At 38.9% G+C, this 17,947-nt stretch overlaps 1 protein-coding gene across 1 annotated transcript in view; it reads right to left on the bottom strand.

The window, feature by feature from the left end:
- The window catches only part of LOC134527819 (MAP kinase-interacting serine/threonine-protein kinase 1-like), a 49,690-nt gene extending 34,875 nt beyond the window's left edge, over positions 1-14,815 (bottom strand). The window contains exon 1 of the mRNA XM_063360767.1: positions 14,656-14,815. Within this exon, the coding sequence (XP_063216837.1) occupies positions 14,656-14,779 (124 nt within the window). The 5' untranslated portion in view covers positions 14,780-14,815. The remainder of the gene's footprint in view (positions 1-14,655) is intronic.
- Between the last annotated feature and the right edge of the window lie 3,132 nt (positions 14,816-17,947).

Raw genomic sequence — 17,947 nt, 5'->3', positions numbered from 1 at the left:
CTCCAAAGGGAAAAAAATCGCATGGCGTTATGTCAAGTGACGTGGTGGCCAGCGAAAAAGAGCTCTCAATCATTACGTCCAATTCAACAGTCAGGGACTTCGACGTTTAGGTTTAACCACTCTCGTACAAAGAGATTCCAATGGAGAGGGCTGAAACTACAGATTCGCTCTGAGCAAATTGCAGAACACAAAACGCTTTACGCTCAGGAGCCGCCATTTTGCGTAGGTGGCGCTGCAAGCGAGAAAAAAAAAAAGCATTATTCGCGCATACGATATCCAAAACTGTTTGAGATACACTTTAATTATGATTTGGAACCAAAACTCTACAACGCTTACGATTAATATAAAAATTTATAACTGGGACATCCTTTTATGGGCATTATGTAGGTATAGTAATCAAGTGCCTATTTTGAAAGTTTGGTTGTTTTTCGTTGTTACTTAGTTTTTAGGTGCTACTGTGGACCGTGTGGGCGAGGGTGCAGCAACCCGCCACCAGGGGCGCTTGCGTCCAAGTTCCCAACCCCCGCATGGTCGACTCTTTCTGCCCCGACCAACTCTTCATCCAGACCATCCTCTGTCTCCTGTATTCTCCTACGACATTATGCATGCAAACTGCATCCCGCATGTAAGTGCCCAGGATTTTCCCTGTCTCTGTGCAGGCTTTACCTGGCCCCAACAACATAGTTTCAAGCTAGTTTTGAGATAGGGGAGTTAGTCATGGCGCCAATCGCTGCCATGGCTGGCCAATCCCCGAACAGAGCACACGATGCATTCGACCCTCTACCTGCATGGCTGATCACCAGCATGACTAGGCGTATATGCTTCAGCCTGAGACGCACCTAGATCCCTCCCTAACTCGGACTCCTCCTACAAAATACATTTAGTTTTAGTTATGTCGGGAAAGAAAAAAGCCAATTTGTGGGATTTAACACATTTTCAAGTTTTTTACAGTATTTTTAATGTCGTTAATATGACTTTGCCAATTTTTCATTTTAGTAAACGATCACTTAGACTTGTGAAAACCTGCACTCCTCGGAATAGAATAAAACGAAATTTTACGAAAACTTTATTTACGTAATAGACCTAACACACCCTACGTTTTACATTAATAAAAGCGAAACAATAAAATTCCGAAGAAACGCGTACGCTTATCTGACTAGGGTTCAATGAATCTTATATTTCTCGTTGACCTGCTAGTTTTTTTAGCACGTTGTTGGCGTGTTTCCAAAACAAAATAATGACGCAACATTTTCACCTGTTGCGAATGCCCCGTTTCTAGTCAGCGTGTCAAACTCGTATAAGTTGAGTGGGACAGTGGCAGGGCTGGGCGGGGGTTGAGGGCTAACAGCGAACATTACGCAACTCCAGTTCACGTTTATAATGTGTTTTAAAGGGTTCAAGGTCAAGGTGGTTTAGCGTGGATCGTTCTAAATAACGTCTCGGTTGGCGGAGTCTCGCGCGAAACTCGCCAGACGTTTTCTGTGAACCGAACAGAACTCGCTACTGGAACAATATCCGTTTCGTGTAAGGCCATGTAACGCAGTCAAACTTTCGTTTCCAACACCTTCCAATATGTCTTGTCAAATAAAGTTTGAGGCTTAGGAAATCACCAAAAAATTTAACCAGTGCAGCCATGTTGGTTTGACCAGTTGGATGGCAAGTTCCCATAAAATATTTTGCATAAAGGACGGGTTCTAAAATATGTTGGATGTTGAATGCAATTAGCCAATCAAAATTGTGCCTAACGGAAACGGAAATGACGTCCGTTTCCGTGAAGAACACATGGGCGATTAAGGGTGTTATAAAGGTTAGATAACAATAATAATAATATGCGAAGTATCTTTAAATGTTTAAAGCAAATGATGTCCCTATCGATTTAAAAATCACTGAAAATTTATTTTATTATGTATTTAGTAGGTATAAATGAGAGTAAAATTTATAGAGGTTTTAAAAAATTTTAAATGCACAAAAACCATAACAAATACAAAAAATTTCACCCAGAGCTACAATGAATTATTTAATTTCCAATTTAGATTTGAGATGCATCAGACCAAAAAATAAATTTTTATAGTGTGACGTCATTTAAGATATATTTGAGATATACTGAAATATCAACAGAACCAAGATATTGTTACCGCAGCTCAGTTTTTCGTCCACTTTCTCCAGCTGTGTAGTTCTCCAGAAACATATCAGAATTTTTGATGGGTAACATCTTAGCTCTCGATATACGGCATTTGGTGGGAGTAATTTCGTGAATGAAAATAAAGTCGCATTGAACGGAAATATGTCCTGCCTTCTATGGCGGATGGCGTTAACCAAAGTTCACAAATCCAAAAGGAAATTTTTTAGTATTAGCTTTTAAATGAATTTTAACAAAATTTACAGTATTTTATAAAATTCCTTGTCGAAAATCAGATTCAAAGCCTGGTTTTAGTATTTTTTTTTCAAGGTTTTTTTTTTGTTTTATCAAAACCGTTTCTAATAGTTTAAAATCTCGGTCTGCTAATCAAATGTTTTATTAGTCGACGTAGCTGCTCCGGCAACGAGTTCTAGCGGCGGGTGCGTAAAATGCGTGTTATTCGCGTCACTAAATATTATTTGAAAATACAATTTAGGTATTTATTCATCACACTCGGAGAGATATCACTAAAGAAGTAACGGGAACATGTCTGCGGGGGCAAGCACCTCGCTGTGCGGTAGGGTTGTTGCACTGCGACGGCGGGCGAGAGTGAGTGAAGTATTGGCAAGCCTTGCCCCACTAACGACCGTACAATGGGACAAGTATAAATATCTCCCTCTCTCCCTCACTATCTCCCCCCCCCCCCCCCCCCCATTTTCCGTCAGCAGACTTCTCCCTCCAACTTCCCCCTGTAGCCTCAGGCGAGCACTGACGCAACCTAGGCTGCTCAGCGCGCTGAAAGGCTTCTAGCCTCGGAGACGGTCGATATTGGGAATAGGGCCGGCATTATGACTCATTTCGCTCCAGAGTATGGTTTTATGGTTTATAAACTACGCAAAATTTTCAGCGACCGCATTATATATTACGGGTTTACAAACTACGCTAGGCGCAATAACGAAACATAAATATTTTTCTTCAGCTTCCATCTTTCTTGCATTTTGGCTTGCGTTTCTAACGGCCATATTGGGAGAGTGTTTCGATGACTTTTAAAGACTCAAACGTTATGTTCATAGAAGGGGCCATAATGTTATTTTTATTATATATACCAGGTTTACACTTGTCAAACATTTACACAATCAAAAAGATAATAGCACTTAGAAACCAAAATTACATACAATTTATTTTGTTTTCACGATAAATATGAATATCAAAAGGAGCCCGGGGAAGAAAATTGTTTTCTACTCTTTTACCACTTTAAGTTATAAGTTTGGTGACTTGTTGGAACTTGCGTGCTTTAAAAAAACGACTACGATTATCTTGCGTTGCGTGTTACGATCTTTGCGCAGCCTGTAAACCCAGCCTAAGCCCTGTGAACGATGGTAACTGCTCATGCATCATCCCGTATATTAAAATAAAAGTTCCACGTGTGGCGACCCACCTGTGGCAGGGTCGGCATGGATAAAATGGGGTGGACTCACAGGATCCGGCTGCCCTGCCCAGGGACAGAACTGTGAGGTGGAATGAGGTGGGCAGGACCACCGGGAGGGAGGGGAAGAGGGGAGGCAAGGGGTAAATCCCCAGGATCTCGGTTGTATGTCGAGATATATTTTTTTTAATGCTTGGGCTTACCCTGATAGGACTATAATTACAAGTCTATTGTTAATATAATTCATAGAAAACCTTACAAAAATGCGATATGCACAGATCAAATTTCATCTATGGTTACAGTAACGTTTAAACTCTTTATATGTGTGTGTGTGTGTGTGCGCGCGTGTATATGTGGGTGTATGTGGTTGTGTGTATTTTAATTGTGGGGTTTGAAAAGTTTGTGCATCAAATTGCGGGGAGGTGGTCCGACAAAGCTATTTGCCCCCGGACCCTTAGTTTCTCTCGGCGGCCATGCTGAGGAGGGCGTGGAGTGGCTACGGAAAGCTTGGTAGGAGAAAAAGAAGAACTCCAAGGAACTCCACCGGCTCTTGTCAACATCCACCACGTTTCCCAATGTGACCTCGCTGGGGATGTGACCGAGAGCGCCTTGTTTGGACCCTCTACCATCCGGCCCCGTCAAATATTATAAATGGCTTGTTTCCAAGAACAAAAAAGTGTGTCCATACCGCACACATCCCTACATCCCTTAGCTTATGCAGCCATAATGAAAAGGACACTAATGGTGATGTATATCTACTGAGATTCAATCGTAAATAACTACACCATTGTTTTTGATTTGATTTGTTACACTCGCAATGGGCTTTTACCTGATGGCAAGGAGTCCTCCCCATTTCTCACTCTCCCCCCTCCCTTTTCAATCGTTTCCTCAGGTCCCTTAAATCACTCGTCCCCCGCATTCCTTCCTCCAGCCCATTTCACTCCTCTGACCTCGTGAGGAAGGCGTGCCTCCCTCTTTCAGTTCCCCTCCATTCCCTCTTGAGCTTCCACCCATGATCTCTATACCCACCTCTGCGTATCCTAGTGCCCAGCTGTTCACCTTAAACAGCCTGACCAATCTTTATACTCTTCTCCTCACCTGTAATTCTTCCCACCTCAACTCCTTAACATATCAAATGGACTATGCATTTCACCCTCTTGCCTTTAACTTATCCTCGACATGCGTACACCCACCTCGCTACTCTTGGCTGCACCTTCTCCAGCTTCCCCAGTCACTAGGTAGGAATCCCAGATCACAGCCGCATACTCCATATTGGTCTGGCCAATATGGAGTATGCCTTTTCCTTACCCTCCTTCCTGATCCCTGTATGGTCCTTCCAAGCAACCCCAGCACCCTCCTTCCCTTACTCACCATTCACTGAACCTGTTTGGGCAATTTTAGATTATTTTGCAGGGTCACCCCCCAGGTATTTATACTCTTCTGCCTCCTTGATTTCCCGCCTCTTCCATCTGTAAAATTTCATTGTTACCTTCCTCTTCCTTGTGAATATAATCACCGCCATCTTTCCAACATTCAGCAACATCCCGTTCTTCTCTGTTCATCGTTATAACCTGGTCGGATCCCCATGCAGGTATACCCCTTCCCCCACTACCTCAAAACCCACACAATCGTCTGAAAACATTCTCATCCTGGTCTCAATTCATCTCCTATATTTTTTTATCATTATTGTGAAAAAACAATGGACTTTAACACACTCCCCTGTAGCACTCCTGATGTCACTTCCCCTCTCCAAACATATTTCTACCACCCTCACCGTCTGTCTTCTAACCCTAAGGAAGTCTCCTACCCAACTTAGCACTCTGTCATCCTTTTTCATTAGCCTCTTGTGCGGCACTTTATCAAACACCTTTTAAATAGATTAATTAATATAGCATCTGTCTGCTTCCACCACTTCCACCAGATCTAACCGCATCTATCAGTATTCTATTTTCCTTCTCCCCTCTACCACTACCCTCCCTTTTATTTTCCCCACCACCTGCTCCAGTCCTCTATTTACCAATTGGGATGCCCATTTTTGCTCCATTATTGGTCAAAAAAAGGTTTTTAATATAAATTCCGAAATAGTTAAAGTACTTATAATGAAAATTAAATGCAATTAGAACTTAACTTTTATTCACATTTTTCTTTGTCTCTATTTAAGTTTTAACTTAAATTATTTATGTTGTCCACAAGTATTATGCCAAGATCTAATGAAATCTTGTGTTACAACAAAATGAAACAGGATTCTGAAGCTAAATGTACCAGTGGGTGAGAGTGTCGCATCCCTGGAAATATCGATAGTTAATGCATGTAGGGATGCATCAGCATCCATTGGGAGGATTCGGAAGCATCTCAAAGATGGTCGCATCCACTAAGATGCACTTTTAGTGGTTAAGGGATCTACTGAACCACTATCCAGAAACAACCATATTCCTAATATTAACATTGGAAAACAATTGCCATTTTAAAGAACTCTAAAATGGCCACCATCCAAGTGGAATTCTAGATCATGGTGCTTTCATCAGAACACACTCAATTTCACTACTCTGTTGTGACGAGAGAAAAAAAAAGAGTATCAGGATTTCATAGATAATACCAGAATTTTAAAGTGCACTGGTACTATAATTTCATACTCGCTATAGTCTGTGTCATATAACACCTCAAAGTTGGCAGTTATCGAAAGTGGTGTACATTTTTCAAACTGTTATTCGCAAAGCAACAACATGCGATGTTTAATCAAGATCACTGACAACCTCGTGAAGATGTCTACAAACAATATTGTCAGCAGGGACGTAGCACCTCTCCCTTCCATAAGGGTACAGAGAGATTATTTTGGAATGATTATTCGAATCTCCTTTCTGGGCTACAATAATGTATTTCCTTTCCATTTATAGCTCTTGCACAATGTTACTGTAAGCATGTCTTTCGTACAAACTTGACATATGTGTTTCATATATTTAATTATATTGTCGCGGGTTGAAATTTTGCAGGGTTGTTGAAATCAAATTTAGGGACTTTACTGACGGGACTCTGGGCTGGCTGCTCTGTTCACTCGTCAGCGCAAGTGGCGTGACCATGTAATTGGGGCACGGGGCCGGCGCGGCGCGCTGCGGGCTTGCAGAATTTTGTTTGTTTGTTTGGCCGCGCGCTGGCGCAGCCACGGGCCGCAGTTACTGGGGCGCGCTGTCGTAACAAGCCGCGCGGTGTGGCCTGCACATTGGGGTAGAGGGGGGGGTAGCCTTCCCAGATGTTCTAGTTAGTTGTTTAGTAAATTTGACTTCAATAACGAGCTTTTGTTATGGTAGGCGCGGCAGGGCGCGCGAATTTAAGCGCAAGTGAGTGGTGACTCGGGGCTCACTCAGGCGGAGGCTATGCGTCTCACCTGTGGTCACGAGTTGTTAGTTCGTTCGTGATGTAGGAATTCAAGCTTTCGGGCGGAGGCTATGGCCAACGCCAGAGGCCACGAGCCGTTTAATTCGTAATGTAATTTAAGTTAGGTCATAATGTAGTCATCTTCAAGCTTTCGGGCGGAGGCAATGGCCCTCGTCACTAGTCGTTTAGTTATAATTTTTAAAATGTAATGTTCGTTCGGGAGTTCAAGGGCAGGAGAGGCCCCTACGTTAGTTTTAAGTAATCGATCAAGAAAGGCTTTTCGGAAAATGTGAGTATGGACTTATCTTGGTTTTAATTTTAAGTATTAATTATGATTTGAGGTATTCGGAAGGACTAGGGAAGTGTTTAGTGAAGTTCTCTCATTTTCTCTCTTGTGTAAGGTCGTTCAATCGTTAAGGAAGTAAAGAAGAGTATTGTTTTAAATTTTAATCCCGATGTGTAAATGTTCGTCAATAATGATGTTGATTATTTGACTTTAAGAATAAAATAATTTTAATTTAGTATTATGTTATTTTGCAAAATCTCCTTAGTTCAGCTCTCACCAGACATCCTGTACGGGATGACGAACCTATGATCCTAGGTACAGTAAAGTATTTTATGAAGTTAAGACTAGTTGATGCCAAGCGAGTTGTTTCTATGTAAAGAGCTACGATTCTCTCCCCCCTCCGAAAGTGGATCGTGACAGAAATGGTGGAGGCGCCGGGTAGGTGCACGTGACAGAAATGGTAGAGTTCGCCGGATAGGTTCTATTTCTGGAGAGAGAGAGAGGTAGATTTTTATGTTTATTATTAAGTTAGTTTCAGCTTCTGATAGCAGGTTACTAAGAGTTTACTTGAGGAGAGGATTACGGAATTTTAGTCTATAGTGGAGGAAGTCTTTGAGATTTTTTTTTTTTTTTTTTTGACGTAACAGATGTTTATTTGAGGATACTTGTAAGGATAAAGTTTATAGTGATAAGTTGTTTTAAGTCGTTGAATTTATTGTAGATTTATATCGGGGATTATTACGTGAGGAGAATACGTTATAAGTTAAATGCTTATTAGAGATAATGCAAGTGGTTTAATTTAATTGAAGTTCATTTTAAGATTGTAGGTTAAGAGAATTATAATTTAAAATAAAGTTTTTTGTCGTAAATAGGAATTATTTTCAAGAGAAGTTTGTTTTGTTTTCGTGCGCGTAGGAGACGAGACGTACGAATTAAATCAGTCGAGGGAAGGATAAACGTTAGAAAGGAATTAAAAAGAAAACGAGAGTTTATGTAAAAGAGAGTTATAGAATTTATAGTGATGTTTTGTTTTAATTAGAAAAATGTTGAGAGTTGTTTCAGAACGACACGTCAGTGGACGTGGCAGAGTGAACACGTGACGGGGAGGTGCTGAGACCTAGCGGAGAACGGAGGAACCGCAAGCGAGGGTTGGCGCACCTGATGGAATTCGGTGACGTCACGGGCTCATACGGAGACGTGGACAGGCCGTGACCTTGTTTTGATCAGCTGTACGGTAACTTAGCGATAAGAAAATAGACTATTGGTTAAATAAATTTAAATTTAAGTGTGTTTTAGGAGAAGAGGAACTTTCAGTATGTAAGTAATTTAATTTAAGAAGTGTATGATGTATAGGCTAGAAGTGTTTCGTTGTAAGTTGTTTATGTTTTTGTTAGTTAAATTCTACCTCGGTTTTAAAAATATTTTTTTGGGATTTGTAAACATTATTAAGGAGGTACATTATAAAATCGATAAGCATTGAGAAAAGTGGGAAGGATAGTTTTTGTGTGTAGAGGGAATTTACTCCAAGGGAACAGAGAGACAAAATTAATGTTTTCTTTAGGGCGAGGGACCCTAAGGTGAGGTGTTGTGTCCCTGGGAAGAAAGGGAACTGTAGCGCAGACCATAGGAGATGGGCTGACTACGTGAATTAAGGGTTAGGAGAATCCTGAGAGTTGTGAGTAGTTTGGGGCAGGAGTTCCCCATGGTAGTACCGAAGTGGCTATCCTGTATGGGATAGGGTACCATTTCAATGAAGTTTGTTGGTGGGGTTAGAGCCCCCTGTGTAGTGGGCCTATAGCAGATAGGCACTACAGTGAATTTGGTTATTTTGTGAGGTAAATTCCCTGGAGGTTAAGTAAGATTGGATTCAGTTAGGAAGGAGGGAAATGAGAAACATTGCTGTAGAGAGTTAGTGTACTTGCCTAATGTGAAATTGAATTTTAATAAATTAATTAATGAGAAAGTTTTTTCTGGTCAAATAATAATGGAAGGGAATTAATTAATTTTTTTGAGTAAGGTGTTTTAAGTAATGAAATAAAATAAGGTGAAGTAATTTGAATAATTGGGGAGGAGTTTCTTTAAGAGTTTAGATAATTGTTTTTGAATTTATTGAGATATTCAGCCAGTGAAGTTTGAGTGTGAGAGATACAGTGAGATTTTAAGGAAATCGGTTGTTTATTAATTAGGACAAATGAGATTTTATGATTAAGAGTCAGTAAGCATAGTTAAAATTTACGACATAATATTTGTTGACAGTTTACAGTTATTAAGGAGAAAACAGAGTAATCTATTTATTTTTATTTTAAGGGTTTGAAGATAAGATTATGAATTTTTTTTTTGAAAGTTTCTTGGGCATGTTTGAATAATTTTTATTTGGATTTTAAGAAATTACAGAGAAAATTTAATTGATTTACATTAGTTTGGAAGTATGGAGGTTTAGTGTTCGATTAGCCCTAACTTGATGGTCGGATCCCAAAAGAATGCCGTAAAACCGATAGCCAATTGAGAGGAATGCGGTAGGCGCTTGTGTAGAGAGGGGTTGTGGGAAAGCTCCTTGGGACTGATGGCAGATCAGGGGCCCTAAATAGTGTGTGATGCTGTAAAACCAGTGCAGAGAAAGCCTGGTATGCTTAAATTTTTGGGCACAGGTTATGTAAACCTGGGGTTCCATGGGATTTAGTCATGTTAGCTGCTGTGGGACATTGAGATTTGCAGGCTCCATAGTAAATTCAATGTAAATTTTTGTTTTCTTAAAATAATAAATTTGTTTTTAATTTTTTTTGAGATATTTGATTTGTAACAGTGAATACAGACCCCGAGGAATAAGAGTTGTCATGCTGTGAGAGGAGAAGGTGGTAGGCCTAAAAGGGTACAGGCACCACAGAGGTTATGTGCATTGCATAATTTAAATATAAGGAAACTTGAGAATTTGAAATTTTGTTGTTGGTTTGTACACCCATAAGAAGAGTATAGGCAGAATTTTTATTGTTATGAGATGTCTAATTTAATTGAAAAGAAGAAAGTTTAAAGATGCAAGGTAACATTATTATTGTAATAATTGAAAGAGATTAAGAGGTAGAGAGAAATAGGCAGTTTTTGTTTGTAAGTACTAAAGTTTACATATAGAAATTTAGTAACTAAGAATGAATAATAAGTTAAGTCTAGTGTAAAAGTTTTTTTTAAGTTTGTTAAGTTAAGAGTCACAAGTAAATTTTTTTTAGAGAGAATGTCTTTGATAGGAAGTATTAGAAACTTATGGGAATTTTAGGGTAACATAAATAATGTAGGTAATGAATAATAAATAGATGGTAGGTCTTAAGTTAGGATTAACATTTGAAGCAGAATTTAATTAAGAAGAAGGAAAATAAATAGGCCTAATGAAAAGAACAAAAAAGGATTTTATGGTAAAGCATTTTTTTTAAGTAATAAACAATGAATAATAATGTTGTTTCAGGGTAATGTGTACTAATAATACAATTTTTTTTTTAGGACCAAAGAACAGGAATTATGTAATTTAAATTAACATGTATTTTTGAAACTGTTACAGATTCCTTAAGATGAGCTGAGCAGCAGTCCAGTTTACAAGATGACAAGAGTTCGAGAGACAAGATACAAGATCACTGAAACAAGAGCCAAGACTGAAGATTCAAGAGAAGAGAAAGCTGGCAGCCATGGACTTACAAGTGGAGATTAATAAGGTTATGTAAAGTTTTATTTTTTTATGGAAGACAATAACTGGAGTTTTTTTTTGTTATAAACATTATTTACAGAACTTTTTAGGTTATAGTAATGTAATGGAACTAGTGAGTTGTGGTAGCTGTCAAAAAGAACTAATACCTTAAGTTTAATTTTTAAAGTTAATTTTCTTAATTTACAGAGGGATTAGTAGTTTTTTTTAAACCTTATTTAGGTTGGAATTTAAATACAATAGCTTATTATAAATGTGTACGAACAGTTCAAGTTCACAGTACTGATAGGTAGGTCAGATGATCTTATTGATTTTGATGATTTGTTGTTTTGAGTTGATTTTTAAGTGTTGTGAATTAGACAATGAAATAGTTCTGAAAACTTAAATTATTTCAAGCTAAGAAATAGTAAAGTTAAATGTAACTCAAAGGACACCAGAATTTAATTTTTTTTTGAATTAGTAATGTTTGAAAATTTTATACTTTACAAGAAAGGTTATAAACAAACAGATCGGATGGAACAAGGATGCAGTAAATCACAATTTCATTTAGAATTATTGATTAGCTTTTGAGGTTATGAAGTAAAAGTAATTATAGTTTAAAAGTTTGAATAAAAAAAAATGTTTTTTTTTATTTGTTTGAAATAGAAAGTTTAAAAGTTAATTAGTCATGATCTAGGTGGGTGATGGGGTGGGAATTGGCCACTCTTTTTCCCTATAACCTCCCTAACATGGCCTTCTATTACAACTAACAGAAATAAAGAAGAAGAAAAATGAAGAATTATTAGTTAGAATGTTTCTTTCATGAAGATACCTGATGAACTTTTACTGTTTGGAAGAATAGAAGCAAGGTTAGTCAGATATTTTTACTCAGAAGAAGAAGAAGATAAAGCAGTTTTATGACTCGACAAGCCAGAGATTGGTGTTTCCCCTCTGCGCTTCTATTGACTACGTTGTTTACTCTCATGGGATAGCTGGTTCGGCACCATGGAGAGAGATTGGTGGGCATTGTGGTTGCCCCCAGAAGAAAAGAAGAGTAGAAGAGGTTATGGGTGGGTCATGTGAACTGACCTTCAACCCAGTTACTTCGTGGGGACTATTTGCTGTATAGAGAAGATCAAGACTCAAGAGTTAGGGAAAATCATTGGAGGTCATGTTTCCCTTCCTTAAGTTTTTCCTATCAAATTATTTGCCTGATTAGATTATGCTAAGGGTGGGATACTTTATGTTAGCAGTTGAATTAATTAATTTTATTTTTTTGTGTGTTTGCATCCTTGCCCATCGATTGCAGTTTAGTAGTTAGTTTTGTATTTGTCAGGCGTGATGGTAATGCCTGTTGATGATGTTTCAGAATTGTAATCTGTTCGTGATGAGGATGGCACAACTCCGAAGCAGATGTGGGGAGAAGTTGTGAGCTGCCCTGGAAGCCAGTCCAGTAGCTGTTGGAGTTGAGTGGTGTTTGCTGATGGCCAGCCCAGGGAGCTACTCTTCTCGACAACACTGACTTCGAGGAGTTGCACCAACCTTCACGAGATAAGAGTTTAATTAATTGAAACACTGTAAGGACACTTAATTTTTTTTGAAGAACGAAAGAAGTATGGTAATAAACGGAAACCGAAAAAAAAAAATAATAATTATCAAGAATTTGCACATTGTTTAACGAATACTGAGAAACTAAGAACAGTAATTTAATTTGTAAAGAGAGCTTCACTAACAGAACAATTTTTTTTAGAATTGAGAACTCGAGCCTCTGAAGGTTCCTGTGAGAACAAACCAGATAAAAGTTTTACATTTAATTTTATGAATACTTGTTGTTTTAAAATAAATCTTATGCAGAATCTAGATGTATGTTTAGACAGCAAGGAACTAAGAAAATTATTATTTTTGTGAAATGAGGAATTTATAGTTATGGTTTAATGGAAAAAGACAATTTGTAATTTTGAGGTAGCTCGATGGGGCTCGAGCTCTGTGAGGGGAGGGTTATGTCGCGGGTTGAAATTTTGCAGGGTTGTTGAAATCAAATTTAGGGACTTTACTGACGGGACTCTGGGCTGGCTGCTCTGTTCACTCGTCAGCGCAAGTGGCGTGACCATGTAATTGGGGCACGGGGCCGGCGCGGCGCGCTGCGGGCTTGCAGAATTTTGTTTGTTTGTTTGGCCGCGCGCTGGCGCAGCCACGGGCCGCAGTTACTGGGGCGCGCTGTCGTAACAAGCCGCGCGGTGTGGCCTGCACATTGGGGTAGAGGGGGGGGTAGCCTTCCCAGATGTTCTAGTTAGTTGTTTAGTAAATTTGACTTCAATAACGAGCTTTTGTTATGGTAGGCGCGGCAGGGCGCGCGAATTTAAGCGCAAGTGAGTGGTGACTCGGGGCTCACTCAGGCGGAGGCTATGCGTCTCACCTGTGGTCACGAGTTGTTAGTTCGTTCGTGATGTAGGAATTCAAGCTTTCGGGCGGAGGCTATGGCCAACGCCAGAGGCCACGAGCCGTTTAATTCGTAATGTAATTTAAGTTAGGTCATAATGTAGTCATCTTCAAGCTTTCGGGCGGAGGCAATGGCCCTCGTCACTAGTCGTTTAGTTATAATTTTTAAAATGTAATGTTCGTTCGGGAGTTCAAGGGCAGGAGAGGCCCCTACGTTAGTTTTAAGTAATCGATCAAGAAAGGCTTTTCGGAAAATGTGAGTATGGACTTATCTTGGTTTTAATTTTAAGTATTAATTATGATTTGAGGTATTCGGAAGGACTAGGGAAGTGTTTAGTGAAGTTCTCTCATTTTCTCTCTTGTGTAAGGTCGTTCAATCGTTAAGGAAGTAAAGAAGAGTATTGTTTTAAATTTTAATCCCGATGTGTAAATGTTCGTCAATAATGATGTTGATTATTTGACTTTAAGAATAAAATAATTTTAATTTAGTATTATGTTATTTTGCAAAATCTCCTTAGTTCAGCTCTCACCAGACATCCTGTACGGGATGACGAACCTATGATCCTAGGTACAGTAAAGTATTTTATGAAGTTAAGACTAGTTGATGCCAAGCGAGTTGTTTCTATGTAAAGAGCTACGATTCTCTCCCCCCTCCGAAAGTGGATCGTGACAATATATATATATTATTTTTCACATATAACTTTAAAACAGGGCATTAAAAACAAATAAAAACAAAAATATAAATGATAAGTTTTTTTCTCTCAACCAAAATCATCACATAAAATTTTGTGAATAAACGTTGGGGTTCTTAAATTCTACTATTACCTGAGATTACAGTGTGACAATTAATTTTCTTTTAAAGTGCCATTATAAAGAAACCATAATTTAAAAAAATTATGTAATGGTTACACATATAATTTTCCTTCACCAGTACCTGACAATGGGCCAGTCCTTTTCGTTAAATGTGTGCTCAATGCGTGTCCTTTCCATTGAATGTGTGTCGTTTGTGTTGAAAGTGTGTCCAAAAGTATGTCATTTTCGTACAATTTCAGTCCAATGTGTGTTCTTTGTGTTAAAAGTGTATCCAATGTGTGTCATTTTCGTTGAATGGGTGTTTAATGAGTGTCCTTTTTGTTGAAATTGCGTTCAATGTGTGTCTTTTTCGTTGAATGTATGTCCTATGTGTGCCCTTTTTTGTTGAAAGTGTGTCCAATGTATGTCATTTTCGTTGAATGTGTGTCTAATGTGTGTACAGGATCTAGCTATGGGCCTGGTGGCAGAAGCACTGGCGCTACTTCTGAGAACTGTCAAATGAGAGACGATCTGCCAGACACAGACTGCAATACCTTCGTTCAGCTTCTTGAGGGACAGCGACAACCTCCAGCGCGCCGTCCTGGCCTCCGTAACCTTCTTGATCTTGAAGCCGGCGGCTTTCAAGAGAGCGACTGCCCCATCCTTAGTCGCCTCCATGCCGCCGGCGTCGTCTCGAACACTCAAGAGGAACAGAAAACCTCGCCGCTCCTAGCTCGTCGTATATATAGCTGTCTCCGCTTCGGCGACGCCATTGAAGCGTGCCTCTACTGCGATCAGGTCTGAGCCCTTAATCCGGTCGGTATAACCGCTGAATTAGTTTGTCCACCGCACATACCAGTTATCGCGCAAAACGGCCGTAAACATGCTGTTCACGTCAAGAACAATGGTAATCCTCTTTCTTGATTAGCTGGAGGACGTATGACGTATGAGGTAGTTGTGAGGTATGCGTTGTTGCGATGTGGCATAACCGATTCCGTCAGACGGTAAACAACATGACTTTGCAGAATGAACGATGTACTTTTTTTTCTTTTATATTTTTCCACCTGACAACCAATTCTAGTTTAGCAATAAGAGTTTCTGGGGGGGGGGGGGGGAGAGTTAATTCTAATTTTTTTCCTTCTATTATGTTGTGTTTCGCTCGTTTTTTTTAAATAAATTAGTAATACACTTTAATTGATTATGTGTAAAAGATTTTACTAAGATTTTCATGTAAGGTGATTTTTTTAAGAAGTTAAAGGTAAATTATTATTTCAATCATAGCAATAATTGAGAACATGTTATCGTGTTGTATATAGTTTCGAATTAACCGCCACTCGTATGTGAGAAGTGGTTTGCATAATAACTCTTCATTTTTAGTATCTATATGGTTCGTAATTTAAAAAATAAAATAGTTTTCTGAAAATGGTAGAAACCTAAGTTTTTCAAAGGGTTTTAAGAAGATCAAATTTTCATTGATGTAAGGTTTCACAACAACTGCGCAGGGCCGCCGAGAGAACCCAACCACTTCGGGGAATATAATTTCGTCGGGCACCTTCCCCACTACTTAATGTATAACTTTCCAAAACCCACAATTAAAAATTAAAGTTTAAAGACTGTAAACGTGATCTGTGTATATCGTATAACTTATACAGTTTCCCGTAAATTCCATTATCAATACACTTATAATTTTCTTCCTATCGTAGTAACCTAAAAATTAAAAAAAAAAAATTATGCGGAAACTCGACCGGCCCCGCAAAGGCGCGTACTGAGCCAGGCGATGCTGCGGTGGCGCACCCTGACCTTCCGTCCGGATGAAGTTGAAGGCATATAACGATCAGATGTGACTCCAGGAAGACTTCTCGGTTCTCGGGAGGGACTGTCGTGCAAAGAAAAGATGCATCTTAAAAAAAAGACCATTAAATAAGTCAGAGTTTGGCCTTGAAATATTTACACATTTATGGTCTCAATTACTTAACTTCAATTGTTTGATACAACTTTTAATCAAATAAAAAATTAACACATATATTTAAGTACAAAAAAAAACTTTTTTTATTTCACTTAGTGTATATATTGTGTATTGTTATTAAAATAATTTCTTTCTTTTCATAAATTCAATGACTTCTAATTTTATTAGCTGTTCTTTTACATTATACAATTATAAATTATACATTTATTAAAGCACATCATTCTAAGTGATGAATTAATTGTTTAAAGGAAAAATACATATAAAAATATTTTTCCACAACTATATTAGGAAGATAAATAGGAGAGCAAGAACTCATTGCGAATTAATTCAGAGTAAAGTTTAACACCATTCTAAAAAGTTTAAATTCTAATAATTATTATTAAATAGAAACACAATCTAAATTATAAGGTAAAATAATACAGTGAATTGTTTTGTTAGATCCCCAAAATATCTTCCTCTAAAGTTTATCATTTTATGATTTTTACTTTACGAATTATTTTATTATTATTATTATTATTATTATTATTATAACAAATAATAACATAAGCAGTATGATTTGGTATGTTCAGGTGCAATGTATTCCTTATGGGACTACGATTTTGGTGGTGGCTTGGTGGTGGCTAGTCAATCGTGAGGAATAGGAAATGTTTGGGCGTGTCCGCTGCTCGTTGACTATGATAAGGACCTGTCGGACATCTTGGATGACACCACATCCAAAAATCTGTAATTATTTAGCTATAAATTCATAAAAAATTCCAAAATTCATTTAAAAATTTCCTTATTAATTTTTTTTTTATTAAATCGGTTATTGTCCTTGGTTACATCCTCGACGAATGCCCAAAAAAAATAATTTTATGTAAAAATAAATTATTTAATAAAACATGAAGGTAAAAGCCTAAAAGTAGCTTAAGTTCCTCATCTACCAACCGTCAGCAAACTACCGATGCTATCTTGGCCGCCATCTTGGAAATTCGTAATTATTTCGCTAGAAATTCGGGTCAAATTCCTAAATTCATCAAACTCAGCTTGTTAAATTAATGATTAACTCGGTTTATTTCTGTCGTTAGTTGGATCCTTAACTAATCGAAAAAGATAAAGTAATTAAATTTACCATAAAAGACAGGTTCAAGCAATAAAACATCAAAGTAACAAATAAAAAACATATGTAATTTCTACAAGATAAAAAACAAGCAAATTTCTACAGTTGCTCCTTTCCTGCAATCTTCTTAGCGTACGAAGCAAGACTTTGCATGCCTCGACATGTGTTTTCACGGCAGATCTATATGACAGTTGATTAACCAGGCACGTCCAATCTGTGGCCAGCCAAATCCAGTTATTTGTCTAGGAACGTCAGACAGGTTGGACGAGACATATCAGTCGGACCGCTGCCAAGGTACGCCCAGTCGGTGGCCAGGCACGTCTATTCAGTGGCCTGGAACGTACATCCAGTAGGTGGCAAGGCTCATCCAGTTGGTAGCTAGGCATGTCTATTCAGTAGCCGGGCACGTAATCTGTAGTCAGGTACATTCAGTTTGTGGCCGACATTATACCCTTGGCAGTATTTATGGAACAGTCTTCCTGGAACCTACGTGCCGCGTCATCCCGGGCCGACCCAACTCTCGAAGCATACAGAAGAACGGCTCTTATTCACGCCACTCCACGCGGAATTCTCAGGCCGCCAGGGGATAGATAACAGCGCAGCGGAATGAGAGCGTGGGGGCAGGGGTAGGGGAGCCGGCGAGGCCGGGCCGCTATAATCCCGCGTGACATCAGTGGCTGTGCGGCCCGCCAGACGCCCGGGTATCGGGCGCGCGTCACGTCCTTGTCTCCCGCGTTCGTGACACTGCCCTCTCCTTAAGCCTGTTCGTCCAGACCAGTAA

This window comes from Bacillus rossius, chromosome 1 (assembly GCF_032445375.1).
Source record: "Bacillus rossius redtenbacheri isolate Brsri chromosome 1, Brsri_v3, whole genome shotgun sequence".
NCBI lineage: Eukaryota > Metazoa > Arthropoda > Insecta > Phasmatodea > Bacillidae > Bacillus > Bacillus rossius.
This window is presented reverse-complemented; position numbering and strand designations above follow the sequence as displayed.